Source organism: Sarcophilus harrisii, chromosome 2 (assembly GCF_902635505.1).
Source record: "Sarcophilus harrisii chromosome 2, mSarHar1.11, whole genome shotgun sequence".
Taxonomy (NCBI): Eukaryota; Metazoa; Chordata; class Mammalia; order Dasyuromorphia; family Dasyuridae; genus Sarcophilus; species Sarcophilus harrisii.
In genome coordinates, this window is record NC_045427.1 from 373,967,095 (window position 1) to 373,993,330 (window position 26,236).

Below are 26,236 nucleotides of genomic sequence, written 5' to 3' on the forward strand. Positions count from 1 at the left end.
ATTCCATTTTATTATAATATTTGTACTCTTCTACTTTCAGAAATGTTTTTCTCTTCTCTCTGTATCCTTAATTCTGAAGGAAGCACAGTACTTTGATTTCTGAATTTCCCAATACTATTTTAAATTAATTACATACAAATCGCATAAATTATAAATGACATGAGGTTATGGTGTTAAAATGTAGTTGTGGTGTACTACTTTAAATAAGTTTATAACACTTTTCATCTGAAGTCTCTGAGGTTTGGCACCAAACATCCTACAAAAGAAAAGGAATTGACATAAAATCATTTTACATGAACATTTTCTTTTTCCCTTCCCTGAGTGTATTCCATTAATTTCCCACTCTGTGGGGTGTGCCAATCAAATGGTATTAACATCTTGTTCAAATGAGTGTTGTTAAATAATCTCCTTTTTAATATCAGAGTCTTTGGCCTTTGGGAGATTTAATTTAAAAAACCCATCTGAAACTGATCACAAAACATTACATATGGAAGAGTTATAAGGTAATAAATCTTGAACTAAAGAGACTTTAGAAGTTATCTATTCCGGTTTCTTATTTTTACCAAAAAAAGTTTACCTTGTGTCATATAAGTAATAATTATCAGAAGTAAGATGTGAATTTCAGTTACACATGTTGTTTTCCCCACCCCATTCAGGCCAATTTCTCCTATGATTGTCTTTAATTTATTTTCATGGTTAAAATCTAAGAAATATAATTTTATATAAACTTTTGTGGAACAAGACATAATTATCAGTACTGGGAGTAGAAAAGTTATTTAAGAAGGACACATGCAATCTAACTTGCCCCCTCAAATAAAAAATTTTAGTGAATAAAAAGTTTCAATTAAGGTGGAAAGCCATGCCAAAGTACTCAAACTATGGTCTTTATATTTTGACCATATTTTTTCCCCTTAAGTGGCGATAGACATGCCCGAGGTTTATTGGGGCTAAGGAGCTTGCTGAGCATCACATAGTAAGTGTGACAGAGGAGACTAAATCAAAGTTTTCATGATTCTAAGCCCTATCATTCCAAGAAACCAATGTACTTCTTCTTTGGTCACATTTACATGAAAAGGAACCAATTATCCACTATTATTTCATTACTAAATAACCAATACATAAATCTATATAAACAAAGTAATATAAACAAAATATTTGCCTATTAATTGGTATATGGCTATATAAATTGTGTCACAAGAATGTAATGGAATGTATTGAAACAACAAATTTGAAGAATACAGAGAATGATGGGAAGACAAACACAAATAATAGAAAAAAGATAATATAAAAGAAGAAAACAATCTAAACAATAACTTTTAAGTGGAAACAAAAAACAAAAAATCTAAACTAAGTGATAAGAAATTATAATGCCTAAGTTTGGTCCCAAGAAGAGAAGATTAGGCAAAATATTCAACTTGTTTATTGGATTAGTTAGCATTGCATAGCTGGGTTTTTTTCTTCATTATCAGTTATCAATGCTTGGGAATGGGAAGAGAGAGGGCTATATTGGGAAATGAATCTCTGTAAAAACAAAAGATATCAATAATTTGAAAAAGGAAACACTAATACATGAATGTGAAATCAGGAAAGAAGTTTGTTCCCTCTGCCACAGCATTCTAGGATGTGGAACATCAGACTAACCTTCCATGAAAGAGTTGTAATCTTTTCTTTTGGCTTTCATAGCACTATTTCATAAACCTCCAAGCATATTTTTCACTGGCAGAGTTTTCCTGAAGAAACATATATACTTAGAACTTGGGTACCTTAGTTCATCACAAAATAAACACTAACCAATTAAAAAAATATTTTCTACCTATTACCATAACCACTGTAGCGTGATGTGTGAGAAAGCAGGCTTTTTGGGTTAGTAAAAAGGAACTGAAAGGAAAATAAATGCTCATATATTGATGAACAACTGAATAAATTGTGACACAGGAATAATTATTATGCAGCTACAACCAACAAAGACAAAGAAACAAATATTAAGAATTCAAAGAAACTTGGAAAGACTTGTAAGAACAGATGAAGTAGCAAAAGTGGAAGCAGTAGAATAAATTGCATTTTAAGCATAATAATGGAAAGAAAAGCAAATCTGAAAGATTTCAGAATTCCAATCAATGCAACAACTTATTTTGTCTTTAGGGAACAGAAAAGGTCTTTCTCTATAGGAAATTAACTGACTATGGGTGTCCAAAGGTGAACATAATTTTTAGGTATCCCCATTGTATTGATTTGTTTTGTTAAACTATATTTTGTTATTAAGAGGAGTGTTTGTAAAGAATTGAGTCATTGTGAAATAATAAGACTGTAAAAAGAATTTATAAAACCATTTTAAAAATAAGGGACAGTTCAGAACCATTATCTCATACAGGATACGTATTAAATTGAATCCCTTAGAATATCGGGTTCTCATCAATAAATAGATCGTCTCCCTATTCTTTCTGCCCAGAATCAGGAAAATTTATCTCCTTTCTGGGAAAACACAGATGAAACACAATTTCCTGGATTTGTGTGCCAGTCAGTGGAATTTAGGAATATACATGCACTCATTTGGATCGGTGAGTGGGAGAATAGTGTATAGTATCTACTTAATGGCAAGGAGCATGAAATTCCTGGGTCATTCTTCCAATTCAGTTAAATAATTTTAAAAATGTTTAAAGTTTAAAAATGACACCGAAATCATATGGGACCCTCTTGCATGTATTTATACACTCAGACTCCCAAAGCAGAACTTTCATAGCCGAAAATCAGTTCGAAATTCTTTTTTTTTTTTTTTTTTTTTTGCACCCTCAAACTTAGGATTTATTCTTGCTCTTATCAGAGTCTCTAAAAACCATCCGCGATGGGCCTATTACATGAAGGTGTATGTAGTTTTTTTTTTTTTAGCTTAAAAATTGTGTTAAAATGTTCGAATGGTTGCAGCCTTTTCACAGTACTTATCTTTAACATGTATGTATGTATGTATGTATGTGTATGTATATATATACATATATATATGGTATTAGACAAAATCCTAAATCAAGACATAGTGTCATTTCTTAGTGCTTGCAACATTGATATGGATTCTCTTGTAAAGAACGACCAGAGACGCGTTGAAAAACATAAAGTAATTCAAGACAGGGCATCTGGCATGATTATTTAAACTACATTCTGGGATGGTGATGAATCGCATGGTGGCGATGCAGGCTAAGAAGACGCAGAAAAGATCAGCGGATACGCCAATTCCCAGAAAAAAAACAGTGCTGAATCAGTCAAGAGGAGCTTTCTTAACGAGCTAAAGGAAGGATTCGGGCACCTCATATTTCTGAGATACCAATCAGACTGAGGAAAGTTATATCCTCGAATTAGCGTTTGCAGTTGCGCTAGGACACACTGATTGAAAGGAGGAGATCAAAAATAGAGGAAGGAGCCATGATTCCTCAGCAAAGGCAAGTTCTCTTTCTCCTTGTTCTTCTGGGTGTGTCTGGGGCGGCCTCGGAGCCGGAGCAGTTTTCTGTAGTGGAGGAAATGGAGAGAGGCTCTTTTGTGGCCAATATGGCAAAGTCCTTGGGCCTGGAGATAGGGGAGCTGTCAGATCGGGGAGGCATGGTCTCTTTCAAAGGGAACAAAGAGTATTTGCAGCTGAACCGTGGAACTGGGGATCTGCTCCTGAGAGAGAAACTGGATCGAGAGGAGCTGTGTGGCACGGCTGAGCCTTGTATACTGACTTTTCAGATCTTACTAGAAAATCCCTTTCAGATTATTCTAGCTGAATTACGGGTACAAGACATTAATGATCATTCCCCAGTGTTCTTAGAAACTGAGATGCTCCTGAAAATTCCTGAGAGCACCTTACCGGGGACTATATTTCTGCTTGAAAGTGCTAGAGATTTGGATGTAGGAAACAACAGTATCCAGAACTACCTACTCACTCCCAATTCACTTTTCCATATTCAAATTCGAGATAGCAGTGAGGGCAGGAAATATCCAGAGCTTGTTCTGGATGAAACGCTGGATCGGGAGAAGCAGTCTGAGGTCACTTTAACTCTCACTGCAGTGGATGGGGGAGTCCCACCAAGGTCTGGAACTGCCCAAGTCCGAGTTCTCGTAGTGGATATCAATGACAACGCGCCAGTGTTTGCTCAGTCTCAATATAACATTCACATCCCTGAAAACAGTTCCATTGGATCCAAGGTTGTCACAGTTTCTGCCACAGATTTAGACGCAGGGAATTATGGAGAAATATCTTACACATTTTTGTATCCCCCTGAAAACATTCGTAAAACTTTTCACCTTAAAGAGAAATTAGGTGAACTTTACTTGAGGGAAAATGTGGACTTTGAATCAACTCAATCTTACATTATAAATGTCCAAGCCATAGACGGTGGGGGTCTTTCAGCACAATGTACTGTTATTGTTCAGGTGACAGATCTGAATGACAATCCTCCAGAGCTGACGATATCTTCACTTATCAATCCCATCCCAGAAAATTCTCCTGAGACAGTGGTAGCTGTCTTCAGGGTTTCAGATCTGGACTCTGGGGAAAATGGAAAGATGGTTTGCTTCATCCAAGATGACCTTCCTTTTGCCCTGAAACCTTCCATTGAGAACTTTTACACACTGGTAACAGAAGGAGCATTGGACAGAGAGAGCAGGGCAGAATACAACATCACTATTACAGTGATGGATTTGGGGTCCCCGAGGCTCAAATCTGAGCACAATATCACGGTGCTCATCTCCGATGTCAATGATAATCCTCCTGTGTTTTCTCAAACAGCCTACAAATTGTACCTGCAGGAGAACAACAATCCTGCCCTCCACATTGGCAGTGTCAGTGCCAGTGACAGGGACTCAGGAATCAATGCCAAAGTCACCTACTCTCTGCTGCCTCCAGAGACTGGAGAACTGCCCCTCTTCTCCTACATCTCCATCAACTCAGACAATGGCCATCTCTATGCTTTGCGATCCCTGGATTATGAAGCTATCCAAACATTCCAGTTCACTGTGAGGGCAGCTGATGGTGGTTCTCCATCACTGAGTAGCCAAGTTCTGGTTCATATTGTGGTACAGGATGAGAATGATAATTCTCCCTTTGTTCTGTACCCCCTGCAGAATGGCACAGCTCCCTGCAATGATCTGGTGCCCAGAACTGCAGAGCCAGGTTACCTGGTAACCAAGGTGGTAGCTGTGGATAGGGACTGGGGACAGAATTCCTGGCTTTTTTATCAGCTACTCAAGGCCACAGACCCAGGTCTCTTCACTTTGTGGGCTCACAATGGGGAAGTTCGCACAGCAAGGCCCATCAGTGACAAAGATGCCATGAAGCAGACTCTTGTGGTGTTGGTGAAGGATAATGGACAGCCATCTATGTCCACCATGGCTACACTAAATGTGCTCCTGGTGGATGGCTTCTCTGAACCCTACCTGCAGCTACCAGATGCATCTAAGGAGCAGGTCCAAACTGATTCCCTAACCACCTATCTAGTCATTTCCCTGGCCTCTATCTCCTTCCTCTTTCTGGTCTCTGTTTTTATGTTCATTGCCATTTGTCTGTGGAAGAGAAAGAAGGATACCACTGTCATTAATCAAATAACTTCAAATAGCTCATTCCCAGGTCACTTAGTGGATGTCAGCAGGACAGGAACCCTGTCCCAGAGTTACCAGTATGAGGTGTGTTTGACCAGTGGCTCAGGAACCAGTGAATTTAAGTTCCTAAAGCCAATTGTTTCCAGCCTTCCTACTTTGGAGGTAAATGAGAACTCGATTGAAAACTCAGCTTTAAGGAATAGCTTTTGCTTTACTTAGGATCTGATATGTGCTACAATGCATAGAGGCTAGGTTTTATGGCATCCTTCCCTTTCCTCTTTCATTAGTTGCTTGTCCTCCTATAGCATGAAAAGAGTAATTTTCCATACTTTTCCATTTTGTCATAAGGTTTTAAATTTCCATCCAATCCTACACACATATTTTCCTTTTCTCCCTGCATTCTTTCCCTGTAAATCTTTCTCTTCTCTTTTTGTTCCCTTACATCTTAAAAATTATACCCTATTAATTTTTTTAATGAGTAGACTACCATATGTTCCCTTTCTCATTTAAAATTTAAATGTTAATATTTCTTAGTCAAGTAATTCAGTCAATGTTTTTCAAGTGCTCAAATTTGATTGTGACTCCTTACTCTCACTCAGACTTATCTTCTTCTGTATGACTATCAAAAGAATGTTTTCCAAGTGTTCTTTTTTATTATGACAATAAAAATAATTGTGGTTCTCTTGAAGGGCATTCTAAGCATCTGTTCTGATCTTCTGGGGGATTTTTCTCTTCTTATTTACTTCCCACCACTTTTAACATGAAAGATCTTTAGAGAACGGTGATAATCTTGTAACTTACTCGCTGTGACCCTGTAATTTTTATAATTTACCATATACTTTAAAAAAATTAAGATTGAAGCTATTTGCTTAGATTTTGTTTTTAAGTGTTGCATTGACATCACTGAAAATATTCTTATTTGTTGTTTCTGATGTCGGTCCCCTAAATAATGTCTAAAAAACAAGGTCTAATAAAGAACTAATGATTGATGAAAAATTGGTATAACACACCTTTATGAAGGTAATGAAGACAATTCTATAGTAAATTCTTGTGAAGAAAGAGGATGTGAAAAAAAAGAAAGACTATGTGCTGGTTTGGAGACAACTGGGAAATACTAAATGAAGACTTCTCATCACTGAATATTCCAATGACATTGCTCATTTATGATGATTTCTACACATTCTCAATGTAAATTTGAAGAAGTGGGGTCATGCCTGTTTTTATTGTTCTTTAAAGTCATCCTTGTGAGCTACTTTGTATGTGTTTATGCCACTTTTCCCCTTTAGTTCCATAGATTTGAATATTTGCATCATTTGCATAAAGGCTTCTACCTTGCAGAGTTGTTGTGAGGTTCAAATGAGATGTTTATAAAGTTCTTAGCACAGTACTTAGCAAATAAGTATTAATAAATGGTTATTATTTTCTCCCCTCAGGGCCTGAAAATAAGTTTAAATAACTATGTCTTTGTTTTCTCTTCTGATTATTTAAATCATTTTTCAATATGAAGGAACATTCCACTTCATGAGTGTCACCATTTTGGACAATGTTCATGCTTTTATAATATCTGTTTGAGATCGTTGAGACACTTCATACGTACCTCTTCTGCATTTTATTACTGAATGTCTGACCCAGAAGGGTTTTCCTAATTTTTCAACTCAGTGTTCAATCAATGTTCAATTTTGAAGAAATACTATTTATGGCACATTTCTCATTTTTACAGAACATATTATCACTTGAATTTGAAAGTAGAAGAAAGTTGTATTTATTTGAGGTCACTCTATCCTTTAACCTGCAAAAACACTTTTATTATTTTAAAAGATAGATTAAGATGATAAACCATATCTCACTCTAACATTATTTGGAATTCAATGCTAATTGGGATTCAATGGGATTCAAGCACTTTTCTTCTTTTCATGAGCTGATGCACAAAGATGTGTGATTTTTTTTCAAATTGAGGAACAACTCACCAATGATTTAGTAAACAATTGATAGGGAAGAGCCTCTGGCGCACAGATATTCAGTGGGTCAATTATGGTCACATAAGTAATAAATGTCAAAAGAGAAATTTTTTTACTGTTCATTCCTGACTCCAATTAAACAGGTTTTCTCCTAAACCATACTGTCTTTTTTTGGGAGTAACGTTTCCACTTAAAAATGATCCTGTTGTTTGCAGTTCTATATCTTTGATCTTATGTCATTAAAACCTAAAATAGAGAATGTGAAAGTGGGATGGGAGGGGGAGTTTTCAATGTCTTAACATTAACAGTAGGATTGGTATATACTGCATTTGAATTTTATTCTTTTCTTTCTTTTTTTCTTCCTTTTTGCTCTTCTGGTTGTTTTAAAAATTGATTTGGTGAATTAGCAACTTTGTAGATCAAAGTCATTATCTTCTTGGTAGTAGAGGAAAGGAACAAAGTTAAAAGCTGTTTCAGAATTATTCCCTGTCTCTGTCTCAGTCTCTTTTTTTGTGTCCCTTTCTTCCTCTGTTTCTCTTGGTTTAGGTTTTTTAAATTTTAAGCATTTTATTTCTATTTTAACAAACACCAAAAATTACATATAAAAGAGAAAAGATTGTTGTACATAAAATCCCAAATCTCTGTTACTTATACTTTATATTAAAATGCACACATTATGAATTTAATATTATTTTTAAAATTGTACTGTTTGTCTGTTTTCTTCTCTCTGCTGTGCAGGTGTTAAGATGCTAAAATAACGTTTGGGTTTTTTTTTAATTTCTTATCTCTTCTCCCCCCTCCCAACATTCCTATAAAAGTCATTGTCTAAGAAATGAAGTTCCATTTGCCAGATTCTTCTCCTTTCTAGACCAATTGACTGAAATTATTATCTATTGTCCACACTCAGTCCACGGTGAACCTTCCAAGAAAGTCATTTTCCCAGGAAACATAGTTTTGACCTGAGCCCTCATTGCCAGAGTATCAGTTTCCTAGGTGGTATTGTTGTTATTCAGTGATGTCTTCCTCTTTCTGGTCCCATTTGGGATTTTCTAGATAATGATACTAGAATAATTTTATATTTCTTTCTCTAGCTCATTTTACAAACCTGGAAACTGAAACAAACAGGGTTAAGTGCCTTGTCCAGGGTTACACAGCTTCAAATTGTCTGAGGCAAAATTTGAACTTAGAAAGATAATTCTTCCTGACTCCAGGCCTGGCACTCGGTCAACTGAGCCAACTAAAGGTGGTAAATACTGAATCATAAAACGGTGATATCTAAAGTCTGGTAGCAAAGAGACCTTTGATCACAGAGCCTTTCCACCATTTCAGTTGTGAAGAGGAAAGATCTTTGATCACCAGAAATAATAGATAGGGAATGTTTTACATTTTGGGATTTATAGGTTCACAGACTTGAGAGCAATAGGAAGCATCGGCTGTCTTCAGTCTGGATAGTGCCACTTTCTTTCTTCCTCCCTCTCCCTGGCCCATCCACTCTTCATCATTTATTCACTGTCTGCCTATTGATCTCAAAAGTAGTCCCTCTTAGTATTTAAGAATTGAGTATTGGTTTTTGTTTTGTTTTGTATTTTTGTTTTTGTTTTTGTTTTTGTTTTTTTTTTTTTGGTCTAAGTCTTTTCTTTTGCAGTTTAGATATTCTTTATTGCCTTTAAGATCTGTAAGACTCTTGACTAGAATGTTCTTTTAAGCCAACTTTTAGAAACATATATGTGCATGGTATGGGACAATGTTGTGTTTGGTTGTGAAAATTATATGGCTATCCCTGCAAAAATGAAGCTATATACCATTTGTACTACAAAATACAATGCGAAGGATGGTATCTGGTATGAGTTGCCTAAAACATCTACTTAATTCTGAGAAAAATAATGAAGAACGCGTGGTGGCGCTGCAGACTAAGAACGCAGAAAACTCCGCGAATTCTCCAATTGTCCTGAAAGGGAGACCAGAATCCGACATTTCGGAAGCGGAGAAGAAGCTTTGATAATTTCATCTGGAGAAAGGGATCGGCTTTCCCCCCCAGCTACACAAAAGTGGAGCCTCTGGTTACCGTTTGCGTTTGTAATAGAGCTGAGAGGTTTGAGAAGTGCAGGACTAAAGAAACTATGGAGCAGGAAGGGAGGATGATTCCGCAGCAAAGGCAAGTTCTTTTTTTCCTTGTTCTGCTGGGTGTGTCTGGGGCGGCCTCAGAACTGGAGTTTTCGGTGGTGGAGGAGATGGAGAGAGGCTCTTTTGTGGCCAATGTGGCAAAGGCTCTGGGGCTGGAGGTAGGAGTGTTGTCAAATCGGGGGGCCAGAGTCGTTTTCAAAGGGTACAAAGAGTATTTGCAGCTGAATTCTAAAACAGGGGATCTGTTCCTGAGAGAAACATTGGATCGGGAGGAGCTGTGCGGTCCGACTAAGCCCTGTGTGCTACCTTTTCAGATCTTACTGGAAAACCCTTTTCAGGTCGTTCGCTCTGAGCTTAAGATACAAGACGTTAATGACCATTCGCCAGTATTCCTAGACATTGAGACAATCCTAAAAATCCCCGAGAGTACCTCCCCCGGGACTGTGTTTCTATTAGAAAATGCGCAGGATTTAGACGTAGGGAACAACAGTCTCCAGAACTACACGGTCAGCCCAAACTCTCATTTCCACATTCAAATTCGAGAGGACGCAGAAGGCCGGAAATACCCAGAGCTTGTACTGGATAAACCCCTGGATCGGGAGGAACAGCCCGAGTTTAGATTAACTCTCACTGCAGTGGATGGGGGAGTCCCAGCCAAGTCTGGAAGTACCCAAATCCTAGTGTTGGTAATGGACATCAATGACAATGCCCCTGTGTTCTCTCATTCCCGGTATGAAGTTCAGCTTCCTGAGAACAGCCCTACGGGTTCCCTAGTTGCTACAGTCTCAGCTAAAGATTTAGATTCAGGAAATAATGCAGAGATTTCCTATTCGTTATTTCGTGCATCTGAACGTATTCGTAAAACCTTCCAATTAAATGAAAAATCCGGAGAACTTCGTCTAAAAGAGAAACTGGATTTTGAGTCAATTCATACTTACACAATAAATATTCAGGCCACAGATGGTGGAGGCCTTTCTGGAAAATGCACTATAGTTGTTCAAGTGAAGGATTTAAATGACAACCCTCCGGAGCTGATTATGTCCTCATTTACCAGCCCCATCCCAGAGAACTTGCCTGAGATAACTGTCGCTGTTTTCAGCGTATCAGATGTAGACTCTGGGGAAAATGGAAGAATAGTTTGCTCCATCCAAGATGATCTTCCCTTTGTCCTAAAACCTTCTTTTGAAAACTTCTATACGTTGGTAACAGATGGAGCATTGGACAGAGAGAACAAGGAAGAATATAATATCACTATTACTGTCACAGACTTGGGGTCTCCTAGGCTCAAAACCGAGTACAATTTCACAGTATTAATCTCCGATGTCAATGATAACCCTCCAGTGTTTTCTCAGAGAGTCTACAAATTGTACCTGCAGGAGAATAACAGTCCTGCCCTCCACATTGGCAGTGTCAGTGCCAGTGACAGGGACTCAGGAATCAATGCCAAAGTCACCTACTCTCTGCTGCCTCCAGAGTCTGAAGACCTGCCCCTCTTCTCCTACATTTCCATCAACTCAGACAATGGCTATCTCTATGCTCTGAGATCTCTGGATTATGAAGCCATCCAAGCTTTCCAGTTCATTGTTAGAGCAGCTGATGGTGGTTCTCCATCACTGAGCAGCCAGGTTCTTGTTCAGATTGTGGTACAGGATGAGAATGATAACTCCCCCTTTGTTCTGTACCCCCTGCAGAATGGCACAGCTCCCTGCAATGATCTGGTGCCCAGAACTGCAGAGCCTGGTTACCTGGTTACCAAGGTGGTAGCTGTGGATAGGGACTGGGGACAAAATTCCTGGCTTTCCTACCAGCTGGTCAAGTCCACAGACCCAGGTCTCTTCACTTTGTGGGCCCACAATGGAGAAGTTCGCACAACTAGGCCCATTAGTGACAGAGATGCTATCAAGCAGAGGCTTGTGGTGCTGGTGAAAGACAATGGGCAGCCAGCTCTCTCCACAATGGCTACACTAAATGTGCTCCTGGTGGATGGTTTCTCAGAACTATATGTGAAGATCCCAGACTCGAACAAGGAGCAGATCCAAAATGACTCCCTCACTCTTTACTTGGTCATTTCTCTGGCTTCAGTGTCCATTCTATTTCTTGTCTCTATCATTCTGTTTATCACCATAAGACTGTGGAAAAGAAAGACTAATAAAGGAAATAGTCACTTTCTATCCAGCGCTCCCTTCCAGAGCCATTTGGTGGATGTCAGTGGCACTGGGACCTTGTCTCAGAGCTACAAATATGAAGTATCTCTGACCAATGACTTAGGGACAAGTGAGTTCAAGTTCTTAAAGCCAATTATTCCCAGTTTTCCTCTTCAAAAATCTGGGAATGATGCAGAGAACAATCCAGCATCTTAGAATAACTAAGCTTAGTAATACAGTTTTAAGAACAGACTTTGAAAGTCTTTTCCCCCCATCAGTTTTACTCACTCATTCTAATTTCTTCCTTAAGAAATTCAATATATAACTTGTATGTAAATTTCACATTTACAGTTGTATCCTCTCATTTGCATTAGTATTAGAAATGAAGTAACATCCTGTAGATAATGAAAAATTCTTCTAATCTCTCTTCTCTCTCTCTCTCTCTCTCTCAAGCTTTTCATTTTCAAAATATAGGCAAGGATAATTTGACAACATTGACCCTTGCGTAGCTTTGTGTTTCAGATTTTCTCCTTCTTCCCCCTACCACCTCCCCTAGATGGCAAGCAATTCAATATTAACATGTTAATATTAAACATGTTAAAATATGTTAAAGCCAATATGTATAAACATATTTATACAATTCTCTTGCTGCACAAGAGAAATCAGATAAAAAAGGAAAATAAGTGAGTAAGAAAACAAAATGAAAACGAACAACAACAAAAAGAGTGACAATGTTATGTCTATATTCAGTTCCTACAGTCCTCTTTGTGTGTAGATGGCTCTCTTCATAATAAGATCATTGGAACTGGTATCAATCATCTCATTGTTGGAAAGAGTCACATTCATCAGAGTTGATTGTCATATAAAATTGATGTTGTCGTGTACAATGCTCTTCTTGTTCTTCTGCTTCTAATTTCACAACAAAACTAAGCAAAAGTTCTGCAGTTGTCTGCTAAATTTTTCTTTTGAAATTTAAATAATCCACATTTAAATTTTATCCTTCTTTTCTTCAATAAAGGTGGTTTTGGCACTGCTGTGCAGCTCAATTTCTTTATGTGAAAAAATTGTTGGCCTAGATCATATCTAACATCTATTACAATATTAACAATTTGTTGCCCTATTATTCTTATTAAACATCTAGATGGTGAAAAAAATATTGCCTTCACTTTAAAGAACAGAGAAAAGTTTATGCATCTCTTTAAAAATATGTCTTAATAGGCTACCAAAATGGATAATTATTGTGTCATTTTTATATTATCTAATTGACCTTTACAAACTGTTATGTGTGAGTATTTGTCCCTATTTCTAACATTTGTGTTGAAAACTAGAGAGTCTGATATCATTTAGAGTCTTCTTTCCATCAGAAGTCAATTAATCACCACACCTTGTAGATATTACACTTATTATTTGAAACACTACTCCTTGCTGTAAATCAGGTAATCATTATGACTGAGGATTTCTTTTCTTTTCATAATAGAAGCATTAACAATTAGGTATAAAATATTTAGTCACATTCAGTTTCCTGATGTGTACAATTAGGATAATGGCAGTACTTATCTTACAGGATTATTGTAAGAATAAAATAAAATTGGTCATGTAAGACTTTTCTCAAATCTTAAAGTACTATAAAAATAAAAACTATCATTAACATTCAGGGTTAATGAGGCTACTTCCTACTTTATCATATTTTCACACTGTCTTATATGAAATAAATTAGAGTAATGTACAGTAGTACAGTAATGATCACAGTGAAACAAAATAAAAAGCCATCAAGTGACACATGAAATAGCAAGTATAACTGAAAGTTTAGCTCAAGAAGAGCCCTCATTCACTACATATAACCAAGAGAAATGTTTCTGAGAACAAATGGAGTTCAATCTGATCACTGGTGAAGGTGATAAAAAAAATTTTTTTTGGAGGACCTAAACTCAAAGTATAGAGTTGTGCTGTAGTCAGCTCCTATGGGCTTGGTAGGGATGACTGTTAAATTTTTATTGTGTGTATTTGTATCTTAGAAATCAGCAATTGCTACAAATGAAGTCTTGGATTATTGGTTTCTTCATTGTCTAGATTTTTTTTTAAGTGATAACCACTCAAATTTAAGTTGAAGTATGTGTGTGTGTTAATATGGGTGAGTGTGTGTGTAGGTATGCATATTTCATTCTCTCCTCTCCAGCTTCGTTGTTAAATATTTATCAGCATACTCCTTTAGTATTCTAGAAATGTCACTTGAGCTCAGAAAGAGTATAATAGAAGATATAGAAAATGAAGTCATCACCAGACTATTAACTATACACTAACTATGACCACAGTGAAAATTGGTATTTATATAGAACTTTACAATTTTTAAAATAAAATTTAAGTTTTATAAATGCTTTACATCCATTATAGAATAGAGTCTTGTAGCACCCTGATCTGACTCCCCTAATTTCTATGGTACAGCTCACAGTCCTGGTAAAGCACGAGGAATAACATGTCACTTCGGGTTTTCCAGAAATTTAATATAGCCCGCTGTGTGAGGACTGAAAGCACCATTGTAGGCTGTTAATTGTGCGAGGCAAAACTAAGTCCACTTATAATGGTACCTGAAGGAGAAGCAATTCAGCAGAAAAAAAGTTTTGCTTTTTTTTTTTTTCAAGTTTTACTCTTTATGATTGGAGTGGGCTCAAACATCTTTCAATGGAAGAGGAAAAGAAGAATGATGCCCATTGTAGGTAATGTGGGAGGAGTGGGGGAAGATTCTTTTTGAGAATAGCAAATAGCAATTTGAAACTATGCTCAGAAAGTTATCAAACTGTACATTCCCTTTGACCCAGCAGTGTTTCTCTTGCCTATATCTCAAAGAGATCTTAAAGGAAGGAAAGGAACCCAATATGTAAAAATGTTTGTGGCAGCCCTCTTTGTAGTGGCAAGAAACTGGAAACTGAGTGGATGCCCATCGGGTGGAGAATGGCTGAATAAATTGTGGTATATGAATATTATGGGACATTATTGTTCTATTAAAAATGATCAAGAGAAAGATTTTAGAAAGGCCTGGAGAGACTTACATGAACTGATGCTAAGTGAAATGAGCAGAACAAGGAGATCATTGTACATGACAACATAAATATTATACGACAATCAACTCTGATGAGCATGACTCCAACAATGGGATGATTGATGCCAGTTCTAATGATCTTGTGATGGAGAGAGCCATCTACACCCAGAGAGAGAACTGTAGGAAGTGAATGTGGATCACAACATAACATACGAGAGAGAGAGAGAGAGAGAGAGAGAGAGAGAGAGAGAGAGAGAGAGAGAGAGAATAGCAGGTAGTATTTGCAGTTCAATCATGAGAACAGATATCTATCCTAAAAAAACAAACAAAAAAAAAAAAAAACTGAGCCAGGAGGAGCTGCTTGACCCCAATGTAAGATCTTTCTAGTTCTTTCCAGGCTGAATTGCAGATATGACCATTTCCCATTCTAAATGGATCCTAAATTGCTTCTGAATCTACCGGGATGCTTATTTGGGAAAGCCTAAAGGGATGTAAGAAGCAACTGTGTTCAGAAATACACAATCACCCCAACTCACATTTTCACATTCAAATTACTGCAGCACTGACAGGCAAAGCACCTGGAACTCATGATAGACAAAGTGTTGGACTGTTAGGAATAAGTTAAAGTTAGAATTATTCTCATGAAAAAAAATTAAAATAAAAAAAAAATTATTCTTATGGCTGTGGACGGTGGATCTCTACCTACCTTTGAGATTGTTCAATTCTAGTTTTTGGTTATGGATATTAATGACAACACTTTTGTATTCAGATATTAAATGGAGTTAAAGTCCCTGATAATAGACCTATAGATTCCTTGGCTGTCACCATCTCTGCTAAAGATTCTCATGTAAGAAATCATCAGAAAATATCCTATGTATTTTCCATGATTCTGATGAAATTCAGAAATGGTAAATTTAATAGAAAAAATGGTTAAACTTTGGGACTAGTCAGCAATAGGAAAATATATTGAAGCTACAGATGGTAATGGTCTTTCTGAAAAAATATTCTTTTTTTTGACAGTGATTTTTATCATTTTAAGTTATTTATTTGACAACCTCAAGAATACTGATTTTTAAGTTTTAATGAAGTTATTTACATATGAACTAAAATCCTGAAAAGCTTACAAAATATCAGAAGATCATAAAAATATGGTTTGCTCTATTTGGGAAGACCTCTTTTTTATATCGATACCAGTTGAGAATATTTGTTTCTTGTTAACCAGGAGATCAGTATATAGGAAGAGTAAGACTGAGTACTATTGTCCTCAGTTTGGGATTCTCAAATCTCAAAACTGAGCTAAGCCTCATAGTGATGATTTCTGATATAAATGACAATGCTTTACTCAGTCTACATTGTGTACTTCTAGGAGGACAACAATTTCCCCCTCTACATTGTTGGCATCAATGACAGGACTTGGAGACCAATTCCAAAGTTTTTCATTCTGTGCTGCTTCCTGACACCCTCCTTCTCCCCCACCCTTAGCTTAGATCCTCATTAAATCAGACAAAGCCTTTATCCTCTGAGATCCTTGGATAATAAAACCAGTCAGACTTTCCAGTTCATTTTGAGAATATATGATGGTGGTTCCTCAGTGTTGGGCAACCAGGCAAGGGTTGCATTTGTAATTCTGGACCATGAACCATAGATCTTTTTTCATGTTATATTCACATCAGAATGGCAAAACTTTTTTCAATGACTTGGTGCCCCAGGTTGCAGAATCTAATTACCTGGTCTCTAAGGCAATGACTGTGGATGGAAACTGGGTGGGATGGGAAATCAATAGGAAACTTTCACCTCCAGAGAGCCTGAAGCCAACCAATTCCCATACCTCAAAAACATTACACTTTATAATCTTGACTAATAGGTTATACCAAATGTTGTTCCTAGGTTTTATAATTGAGATGAGTATTGAGTTATCCTAGTAATTAGAATGAATATATAATCAATTAGTTTGAAGTCTGTAAATGTTTTTTTTTTGCCTTTTGAAGCAGTTAAAGTGTTATCATATAACTATATATACTAAAATGCCATAATATTCCTATTTTATAATTTGACACAAACTTTTGTTTTTCTCCTTTGAAAGATGCTAGTACATTAATGATATTCGATATTTTCCATACTTTAGAGTGGCATTATCCAAATTCCCCTATTATCAATCCAAAATAACTTTATTATCAAAAGATGAGAGGGAAAAACAAACCATTTTTATGGAATCATTATAGGATTAAGGATATGAAATATTTTTAAAACCTATATAGAACCATGGAGTAGAGTATTCTTGGTCAAATACAGGACAATTTTGGACAATCCTTGAAAGAGGAAAAGAACAAAATAATTTTCTCTTGTTATTTGATGCTTTTAAATTTATTTAGTTCTGCTAAAGGTTTAAGATAAAATTTTGTTTCTTTTTATATGCTTATTTGCTTTTTCTTGTGTTGACAATTTTTGCTATGCAATGAAAATAATTTTTAAAAAGCATGCCATTCTTCAAAATAGTCTAGTGTTTTTGATCTATTCTCAGTTCTTCAGCAGCAATAGAACATGATCTATCAAGAGGTTTCAATGTTCATATGTGGGGAACAGCATGGCACAGTAGGTAGAGAGTGTTGGATAAGGAGTCAGAAAGAGCTGGCTTCAAATTTCATCCCTGGAATTTATTAGCTATATGACTATGGATAACTCACTCATATTCTCTGAGCTTTAGGCAACTCCTTAATATTTGAGATTATAGGAGAGTTGTTATTAATATATTTTTCATACATTGTATGTATGGGGTAGGGTGGAGCAGAAAGTGAAGACTTGAAGAGCTTAGAAACCATAATCTTTTATAGAAAATGATGACTTGCCTGAGGCAGCTAGGTGGTACAGTGGATAGAGCAGCAGCCCCAAAGTCAGGAAGACCTTAGTTCAAATGTGACCTCATTCACTTAATACTTCCTAGCTGTGTGATCCTAAGCAAGTCACTTAACTCCAATTGCCTCAGCAAAAAGAAGAAGGAGAAGGAGGAGGAGGAGGAGGAGATGATGGCTTGAGACAACTGGAATCTGTCATCCTCAACAACAAGCTGAATTTTGCAGAAGGAGTATTTTTATAGGGAACTATGACACCAAGAGATCTCTGTTTTATTCTGTGTAATGAATTTTCATCTATGAGACAATTTTTATAATCATATGAGGCCAAAGTAATGATTAAAGAGCTCATTAGCTAATGCTGAGTGTTTATAAAAGATAAACTTCTAAAGTTTCCAAAAAGTAATCTCCCAGTCACTGACTTCCCCTTCTAACTATCTGGAGTGTAGCTATGACAATCAAGTACTTTCAGAGTTCCATACTTCTCTCCAAAAATTGTCTATATGTCAGGTGGTACAGTAGTGCTGTACTAAATAAATCTCTGGACAAATGAAAGAGAATGATAGTGTTGAATTTACTATTTGCTGGAGAATGATAGTGCTGAATTTGCTATTTGCTACCATGAACAGGATCTTCATATTGATTCAGGACAGACTAATAAAATTGGATACCCAAGATTAACCCTGCTTTGGGGCAGCTAGGTGGTGCAGTGGATAGAGCCCTGAAGTCAGGAAAACCTGAGTTCAAATGTGATCTCACTTAACACCTCCTGGCTATGGGACCCTGGGCAAGTCACTTAACCCCAACTACCTCAGCAAAAAAAAAAAAAAATTTAACCCCCCCCCCCTTCTTTAATCTTATCTGACACATTGAATTTGAGTTCTAGATATCAGTTACTAGAATCAGTTGCTTCCCTCATAAATGCTGGCAGCTGAGTACATATATAGCATTCTGAAAACCAAAAATATGAGAAACTTTTAAGCCTTCTATTCATTTTCCTCTGAGGAAAAATGACCATGTCTTTGAGCAGATGGAATGGTTGTGACATAAAAGTTGTATACTTTATCCAGGTCATAGGCCAGACCTTTAGTTCATTACAAAATCTTCAAGTTTGAAAGCATACCAAAGACTATGAGTGGGCTATAAGATTTTGCTAAATTAGGTCCTTTACAACTTGAGCAATCTATAGCTGACTATCCTCAAGATCTACAATATTTGGTGACATTTTTCATTGTACAATTCTCTAGGGTCAAAGGGAAGACAATTTGATTTTTTGAAGATACATTATCATGTATTATGGCAGCTAGTTGACATAATGTATAGAATGCTGGTGTTGAAATCAGAAAGACCTAAATTTAAATTCTGTCTTGGACAACTGCTAGCAGACATGAACAAATCATTTCATATTCCTCAGCCTCAGCTTTCTTATCAGTAAAATTGTAATAATAAACAATTCTCACAGAGTTGTGAGGATCAAATGATAAAACATATGTAAAAGTCTTAGAGAAACTTAGTATTACATAAGTGCTAGAAATACTATTAGCAAGAATTCAAAAGAAGCATTCTTATTTCTAAAAATCTTATATGCCCATGTCTTTTTTCATCTCAGAAGAGGGAATGGAGAAGATGTCAAAATGACTATTCCATCTAATTTTACCTGTCCCCTATACCATTTGGAAAGTGGTTCATTTTGCTTCCTATAAGAGCTGGCTGAGCAGGAGAATAAAGTTTTAAAATTGTCTCTTCATCTTGTAAATGTTACCTCAAAATCTCTAAATTGATTCTATAAGCAAGTACCCTGTCTACTGTTTCTTAAGTATTATTCATTGCACAACACCTGACATTGTCTCTACAGAATCCTAAAAACCAATCTATATTGTCAGCCTACTGACTGAAAAAATCACTTGCCTCAGTAGACTGTGTCCTAAATTCTTGTGGGGGAAAAAGCCCAACCTTTATTTGTGGGCAATCACGAGTACTTGAAATACTTTGGAGATGAAAATGCCACTGAGAAATTTAAATCATAAATTGAAAACATTTGTTATCCCTCGAATTCGATGTCTATTTTTAGAGTTTATGTGACCCACCTTAATGATTTTTGCAAATGCGATTCAACTTATCCAGATAGAGTTCGCATCGTCACCATAGATAGCAAAACATTACTAAAGATTTACAATTGTAATATAACTACTAGTTACTAATGTAACTAAATATAAATAACATAGTTCTACCCCTCAATTCATTTTTGCGACATATATATATATATATATATATATATACTTAAATTTCTTTCACATATAGCTTTTATGGGAAAATATTTAGTTATCATTTCAGACACCTGGCGACTATGCAGATTAAGAAGGCTTGGTGTGCAACCCAACTCCTATCAAAGTTAAAGTAGAGTTGGAAAATAAACTCAGTCAAGATGAAACTTTGTAAGGAACACCTGTCAGATAGGCTAAGATGACAGGAAAAAATAATGATGAGTGTTGGAGGGGATGCGGGAAAACTGGGGCATTGATGCATTGTTGGTGGAGTTGTGAACGAATCCAACCATTCTGGAGAGTAGTTTGGAACTATGCTCAAAAAGTTATCAAACTGTGCATACCCTTTGATCCAGCAGTGTTACTACTGGGCTTATTTCCCAAAGAGATCATAAAGAAGGGAAAAGGGCCTGTATGTGCACTAATGTTTGTGGCAGCCCTCTTTGTAGTGGTTAGAAACTGGAAACTGAGTGGATGCCCATCAATTGGAGAATGGCTGAATAAATTGTGGTATATGAAAATTATGGAATATTATTGTTCTGTAAGAAATGACCAACAGGATGATTTCAGAAAGGCCTGGAGAGACTTACACGAACTGATGCTGAGTGAAATGAGCAGGACCAGGAGATCATTATATACTTCAACAACAACACTATATGATGACCAGTTCTGATGGACCAGGCCATCCTCAGCAACGAGATCAACCAAATCATTTCTAATGGAGCAGTAATGAACTGAACTAGCTATGCCCAGAAAAAGAACTCTGGGAGATGACTAAAAACCATTACATTGAATTCCCAATCCCTATATTTATGCACACCTGCATTTTTGATTTCCTTCACAAGCTATGTACAATATTTCAGAATCTGATTCTTTTTGTACAGCAAAATAACGGTTTGGTCATGTATACTTATTGTGTATCTAATTTATATTTTAATGTATTTAACATCTACTGGTCATCCTGCCATCTGGGGGGGGGGGTAAGAGGTGAAAAACTGGAACAAGAGGTTTGGCAATTGTTAATGCTGTAAAGTTACCCATGCATATATCCTGTAAATAAAAAGCTATTAAATTAAAAAAAAAAAAAAAAAGAGGTTTGGCAATTGTTAACGCTGTAAAGTTACCCATGCATATAACCTGTAAATAAAAGGCTATTAAATAAAAAAAATTTAAAAAGAAACTTTGTAAGGAGTAGCTGAGAGCCCAAACCGCAGCTTCCTGAGACAGCAACCCCAAATGGAATCATGAAGAGTTGAATACGGCTGAACAACAACAATAAAGGGATACCTAATATTTGACAGAAATACAAACATGGCAAACCATTCCACTATCTTAGCCAAGAAAACCCCAAATGGAATCATGAAGGGTTGGAGAGAGTTGAACAACAATAATAAAGGAATACCTAATATTTATTAGAAATTCAAACTTTAAAGGAGCAAATGACTATTGCACAAAGAATGGAATTTTATTTTAAGAATATAGACGATCTATAATAATGATAAAGTGAATACAACTGGTTGTAATATGGCCTGATAGGTTACGAGACGTAATATAATCATTTTCCACATCTATCAATTGCCAGTATTCACAGAAGATAATAAATCACAATTCTAATCTTTCTCTTACAAATTTCTCTAATTGAGCGACTCCATAGTTCTTTTATGAGAAGTGTTACGGGAAAAGATGAAGTTATTCTTTAAGACACCTGGTGGCGCTGCAGGCTAAGAAGGCAAGGAAGAGCCCAGCTTTCCACGAGAACAAAATCAGAATTGCGGGGGGAAAAACTCATGCAAGGGGACGCTTTGTAAGGAGGAGCTGCGAGCTCAAACCCGAGCTTCCTGAGACGGCAACTCACGCCTGACAATTGGAATTAGAAAGAAAAAGGCAAATTTCTTTGACTGAAAGGACCGCGCATACAGGACACAATGAAGCCTAAAAGGCAAGTGATATGTTTTGTTATCTTATTGTGGGTTTGTGAGGCGGCCTCAGCAACCGGGAGGTTTTCTGTGGCGGAGGAAATCGAGGTGGGCTCCTTTGTGGCCAATGTGGCAAAGACTTTGGGGCTGGAGATAGGAGAATTGTCGGCCCGCGGGGCCCGAGTCCTCTCTGAGGACAATCGGCATTATTTACAGCTTAACCTAGAAAGTGGGGATCTGCTCCTGAAGGAAAAATTAGACCGGGAGCAGCTGTGTGGTCCGGAGGAGCCGTGTCTGCTGTCTTTTCAGATTTTACTGGAAAAACCCTTTCAGATAGTTCGCGCTGAGCTCCGGGTCCAAGATATAAATGACCATTCGCCTGTTTTCCCCAACGATGAAATGCTTCTCAATGTCCCTGAAAATAGTCCACCCGGGTCTCTGTTTCCTCTGAAAACCGCGCAAGATTTGGACATAGGGAGCAATAGTGTTCAGAACTACACAATCAGTCTTAATTCTTATTTCCACGTTCAAACCCATGCTCGCGGTGACGGCAGGAAGTTCGCGGAGTTGGTGTTGGAGAAAACCCTGGATAGGGAGGTGCAGCCCGAAGTCACTCTAACTCTTACCGCATTGGATGGTGGATCCCCGCCTCGGTCTGGAACAGCTCAAATCCGAGTCCTGGTTGTAGATATCAACGACAATGCCCCCATTTTTCCCCAGGCTCAGTATGAGGTTCAGATCCCGGAGAATAGCCCCATCGGCTCCCTGGTAGTCACAGTCTCTGCTACAGATTTGGACACAGGGAATAATGGGCAAGTATCATATTCATTTTTCCAAGGCTCCGAAGAAATTGTAAATACTTTTGAAGTAAATCCCACTTTAGGAGAAATTAAAATGAGAAGAGAACTAGACTTTGAGGCAATTAAATCTTACGAGGTGGATATTGAAGCCACAGATGGTGGGGGGCTTTCAGGAAAATGCACTGTTGTGATCCAAGTGACAGATGTGAATGACAATGCCCCAGAACTAGTCATATCGTCATTTACCAGTCCTATCCCTGAGAATTCACCTGAGACCGTGGTGGCTGTTTTTAAGATTCGAGATCAAGATTCGGGAGAAAACGGACAAATGGTTTGTTCTATTGAGGGAAATGTCCCTTTCTTCTTAAAACCATCTATTGACAACTTTTACACCCTGTTAACACAGAGCTCCTTGGATAGAGAAAGTAGGGTCGAGTACAACATCACCATTACAGTCACGGATCTGGGAATTCCGAGGCTCAAAACTGAGTGCAACATCACTGTGCTAATTTCTGACATCAATGACAATCCTCCAGAGTTTACTCAGTCAGCCTACACCTTCTACCTCCAGGAGAATAATATTCCTGCCCTCCATATTGGCAGTGTGAAGGCCAGTGACAGGGATTCAGGGACCAATGCTAAGGTTACTTATTCTTTTCAGTCTCCTAAAGCTGGAGACCTGCCCCTCTTCTCCTATGTCTCCATTAACTCTGACAATGGCAATCTCTATGTCCTGAGATCCCTGGATTATGAAGTCATCCAAGATTTCCAATTCACTGTAAGGGCAACTGATGGAGGCACCCCACCCCTGAGCAGCCAAGCCCTAGTTCAGGTTGTGGTCCTAGATAAGAATGATAACTCTCCTTTTGTGCTATATCCCCCACAGAATGGCACAGTTCCCTGCAATGATCTAGTGCCCAGAACTGCAGAACCAGGTTACCTGGTCACCAAAGTGGTGGGTGTAGATATGGATTCAGGGCAAAATTCTTGGCTTTCCTACCAGCTGCTCAAGGCCACAGACCCCGGTCTCTTCACTTTATGGGCCCACAATGGGGAAATTCGCACAGCAAGGCCCATCAGTGACAAAGATGCCATTAAGCAGAAGCTTCTGGTGCTGGTGAAGGACAATGGGGAGCCACCTCTGTCCACTGTGGCCTCATTGAATGTACTATTGGTGGACGGCTTCTCTGAGCCCTACCTGCAACTCTCAGATGCACCCAAGGAACAAGTCCAGATTGATTCCCTCACCGTTTACTTGATCATTTCTTTAGCTCTCATCTCCTTTCTTTTTCTGGTCTCTATTATTATGTTTATTGCTATTTGCCTGTGGAAGAGGAAAAGAGATGCCACAGATTGTAGTCAATTTGATCCAAATAACCCCTTCCCAAACCATCTTTTGGATGTCAGCAGAACAGGGACCTTGTCCCAGAACTACCAATATGAGGTGTGTCTCACCAGTGGTTCAGGGACAGATGAGTTCAAGTTCCTGAAGCCTATTCTACCCAGCGTTCCTCCTCAAGCTACTTAGAAACAACTACATTCTTATTACAGTATTATAACTGATAACAGAAATTTAATATTGTCAAGTTGTAAAATCTTTTCTCATGCTATTTCATGAATCTTTTATTTTTGCCTAGTAGGGGAAACTTTAAATTTAATAATGAAAGTTTTTTTTTTAATATGGTGCAAATTATTGTTAGTCCTGAAAGTTTTTTCAATGATCTTGGTTTTTGTAAAATATATGGTAGCTAATTAATTGGATACGTAATAGTCCACATAGTTTGCAAAATATTAATATTGTTTTATCCTTATATTCTATCCAAAAGAGTAAAATTAGAAAATAGATTGTTTCCTTTGAAATTTCAAATATTACATAGTTTAGCTTTTAAGACTCTTCTCAAAATTCATTTAGATGTTTTTCTTTCTATTTATCTTTGAGTTTAACTTTCACTATAGGATTGCATTTATCAAGCTAATGATTATGAGACTCTTTCTCCTACAGTGAATATGCTAGCTATAAGTTAAATTTCTGCCACAATTAAATATAAGAGCAACTCCTGAGTAAGGGCCAATAAATGCTAGGCTTCTCATAGAGGCAGAGTTAACTAAAATCACATTTACCTATAACCAAAATTAATTGTATTTTTTGGTTAGATATGAAATTAACAATACCTTCATGATAGCTAATTAAGAATATTATGATTTTATATTGGAAAGAATTATGATTAAAGTATGGCACAAAGCTTAAAGAAATGGGAATTTCTCATTAAGATTTCATACTTTTCTGTTTATCCTTATTATTAACAGTAGTAACTGATTATTCTATCCCTACTTTTTCCTCCCAGACCTAAATAAAAATGAACTTTTAACCCATTCTTAACTCACTTATTGAAATAAACACTCAAATATTTACATTCTGGTAAAATCTAGCTCGAACATTTTAGTTTTCAGGTTGATTATATGTAAATCTTTCTTACAGTGGTTTTGTCAAACCCTTCAAAATAGTTATAAATTTATTTTTAAAAGTTTTGTTCTTAATCCTTTCAATTAATTTTATGGACATTCCAAAAAAAGTCTCTAAACTGCCTGTTGAGGGAAAATCTCAGTTTCTGCTATATGACCTGATTATGGCAAAATATAGAAGAGACATTAACACTATCCCCCTGTTTAGATACAGAGAACCTGAATCAATCTTTGATAAGTTATTGATTTTTCTAAAGAACAGATTATATTCCTTTCAATTCTCTCTTCAACAGATAGTTTGGAAGTTCTATAAATTTGTCTTTGATAGTTATATATCTAAATTCAGATATAATTAGTTTTTAAATAGCTCTGCCTGGTTGTGTGTGTGTGTGTGTGTGTGTGTGTGTGTGTGTGTGTGATTTCCTATATTTTGCAAACAAAAAGCAATCCAGTTAAATGGAACACAGTTACATGATAGAGGTATACTAGAATTTCTTTGCAATCATTACTTTTTAAAGTCATGGATTATATGTGTGACCATTTAATCATACAAAACGGAGAGACCTGCTATAAATGTTGATTTACTTTCCCCCTATCTTCTAGAGTAGTTTTTATGGATGGTATTTACCTCTAAATTTTGTCAACACATTTTATATTTCTTTTCCTTTTTTTGATAGTAGCAGTTAATTTTCAAAATATCAAAATACATACAAAGATAATTTTCAACATCCATTCTTGCAAAACTTTGTGTTCCAAATTTTTCTCCCTCCCTTCCTCTTATCCCTCATCTCCTAGACAGCAAATAATCCAATATGGGTTAAACATGTGCAATTTTTCTAATTGTATTTCCATATTTATCATGCTGCACAAGAAAAATCACAAGAAAAAGGAAAAATGGGAAAGAAAAAAAGCAATAAACCACAAAAAAAGGTGAAATACTATGTTGTGATTCACATTTAATCCCCATAGTTCTCTTTCTGGATGAATGGCTTTTTTCATCACAAGTCTACTGGAATTGAACTGTTGAAAGAGCCAAATCCATCATAGTTGATCATTTCATAATCTTGTTGTTGCTGTGTACAATGTACTCTTAATTCTACTCACTTCACTTAGCGT

The 26,236-nt window shown here is 36.9% G+C and overlaps 3 protein-coding genes across 3 annotated transcripts; all 3 read left to right on the forward strand.

Moving 5' to 3' along the window:
• The first annotated feature begins 5 nt into the window (after nucleotides 1-5).
• On the forward strand, nucleotides 6-6,946 carry LOC100920598 (protocadherin beta-2-like). Its single transcript, XM_012551272.3, has one exon. The coding sequence runs from the start codon at nucleotides 3,412-3,414 to the stop codon at nucleotides 5,782-5,784; it is 2,373 nt and encodes a 790-aa protein (XP_012406726.2). The 5' UTR covers nucleotides 6-3,411; the 3' UTR covers nucleotides 5,785-6,946.
• Nucleotides 6,947-9,164: 2,218 nt separating this feature from the next.
• On the forward strand, nucleotides 9,165-12,290 carry LOC100920858 (protocadherin beta-2-like). Its single transcript, XM_031953421.1, has one exon. The coding sequence runs from the start codon at nucleotides 9,644-9,646 to the stop codon at nucleotides 12,005-12,007; it is 2,364 nt and encodes a 787-aa protein (XP_031809281.1). The 5' UTR covers nucleotides 9,165-9,643; the 3' UTR covers nucleotides 12,008-12,290.
• Nucleotides 12,291-21,316: 9,026 nt separating this feature from the next.
• Nucleotides 21,317-25,811, forward strand: LOC100921120 (protocadherin beta-15-like). Its single transcript, XM_031953422.1, has one exon. It carries the CDS (start codon nucleotides 21,867-21,869, stop codon nucleotides 24,183-24,185), a length of 2,319 nt encoding a protein of 772 aa, XP_031809282.1. The 5' UTR covers nucleotides 21,317-21,866; the 3' UTR covers nucleotides 24,186-25,811.
• Nucleotides 25,812-26,236: the final 425 nt, after the last annotated feature.

Coding starts and splice junctions, on each gene's coding strand:
- LOC100921120 (XM_031953422.1), top strand. CDS start 21,867: ATGAAGCCTAAAAGGCAAGTGATATGTTTTGTTATCTTATTGTGGGTT.
- LOC100920598 (XM_012551272.3), top strand. CDS start 3,412: ATGATTCCTCAGCAAAGGCAAGTTCTCTTTCTCCTTGTTCTTCTGGGT.
- LOC100920858 (XM_031953421.1), top strand. CDS start 9,644: ATGGAGCAGGAAGGGAGGATGATTCCGCAGCAAAGGCAAGTTCTTTTT.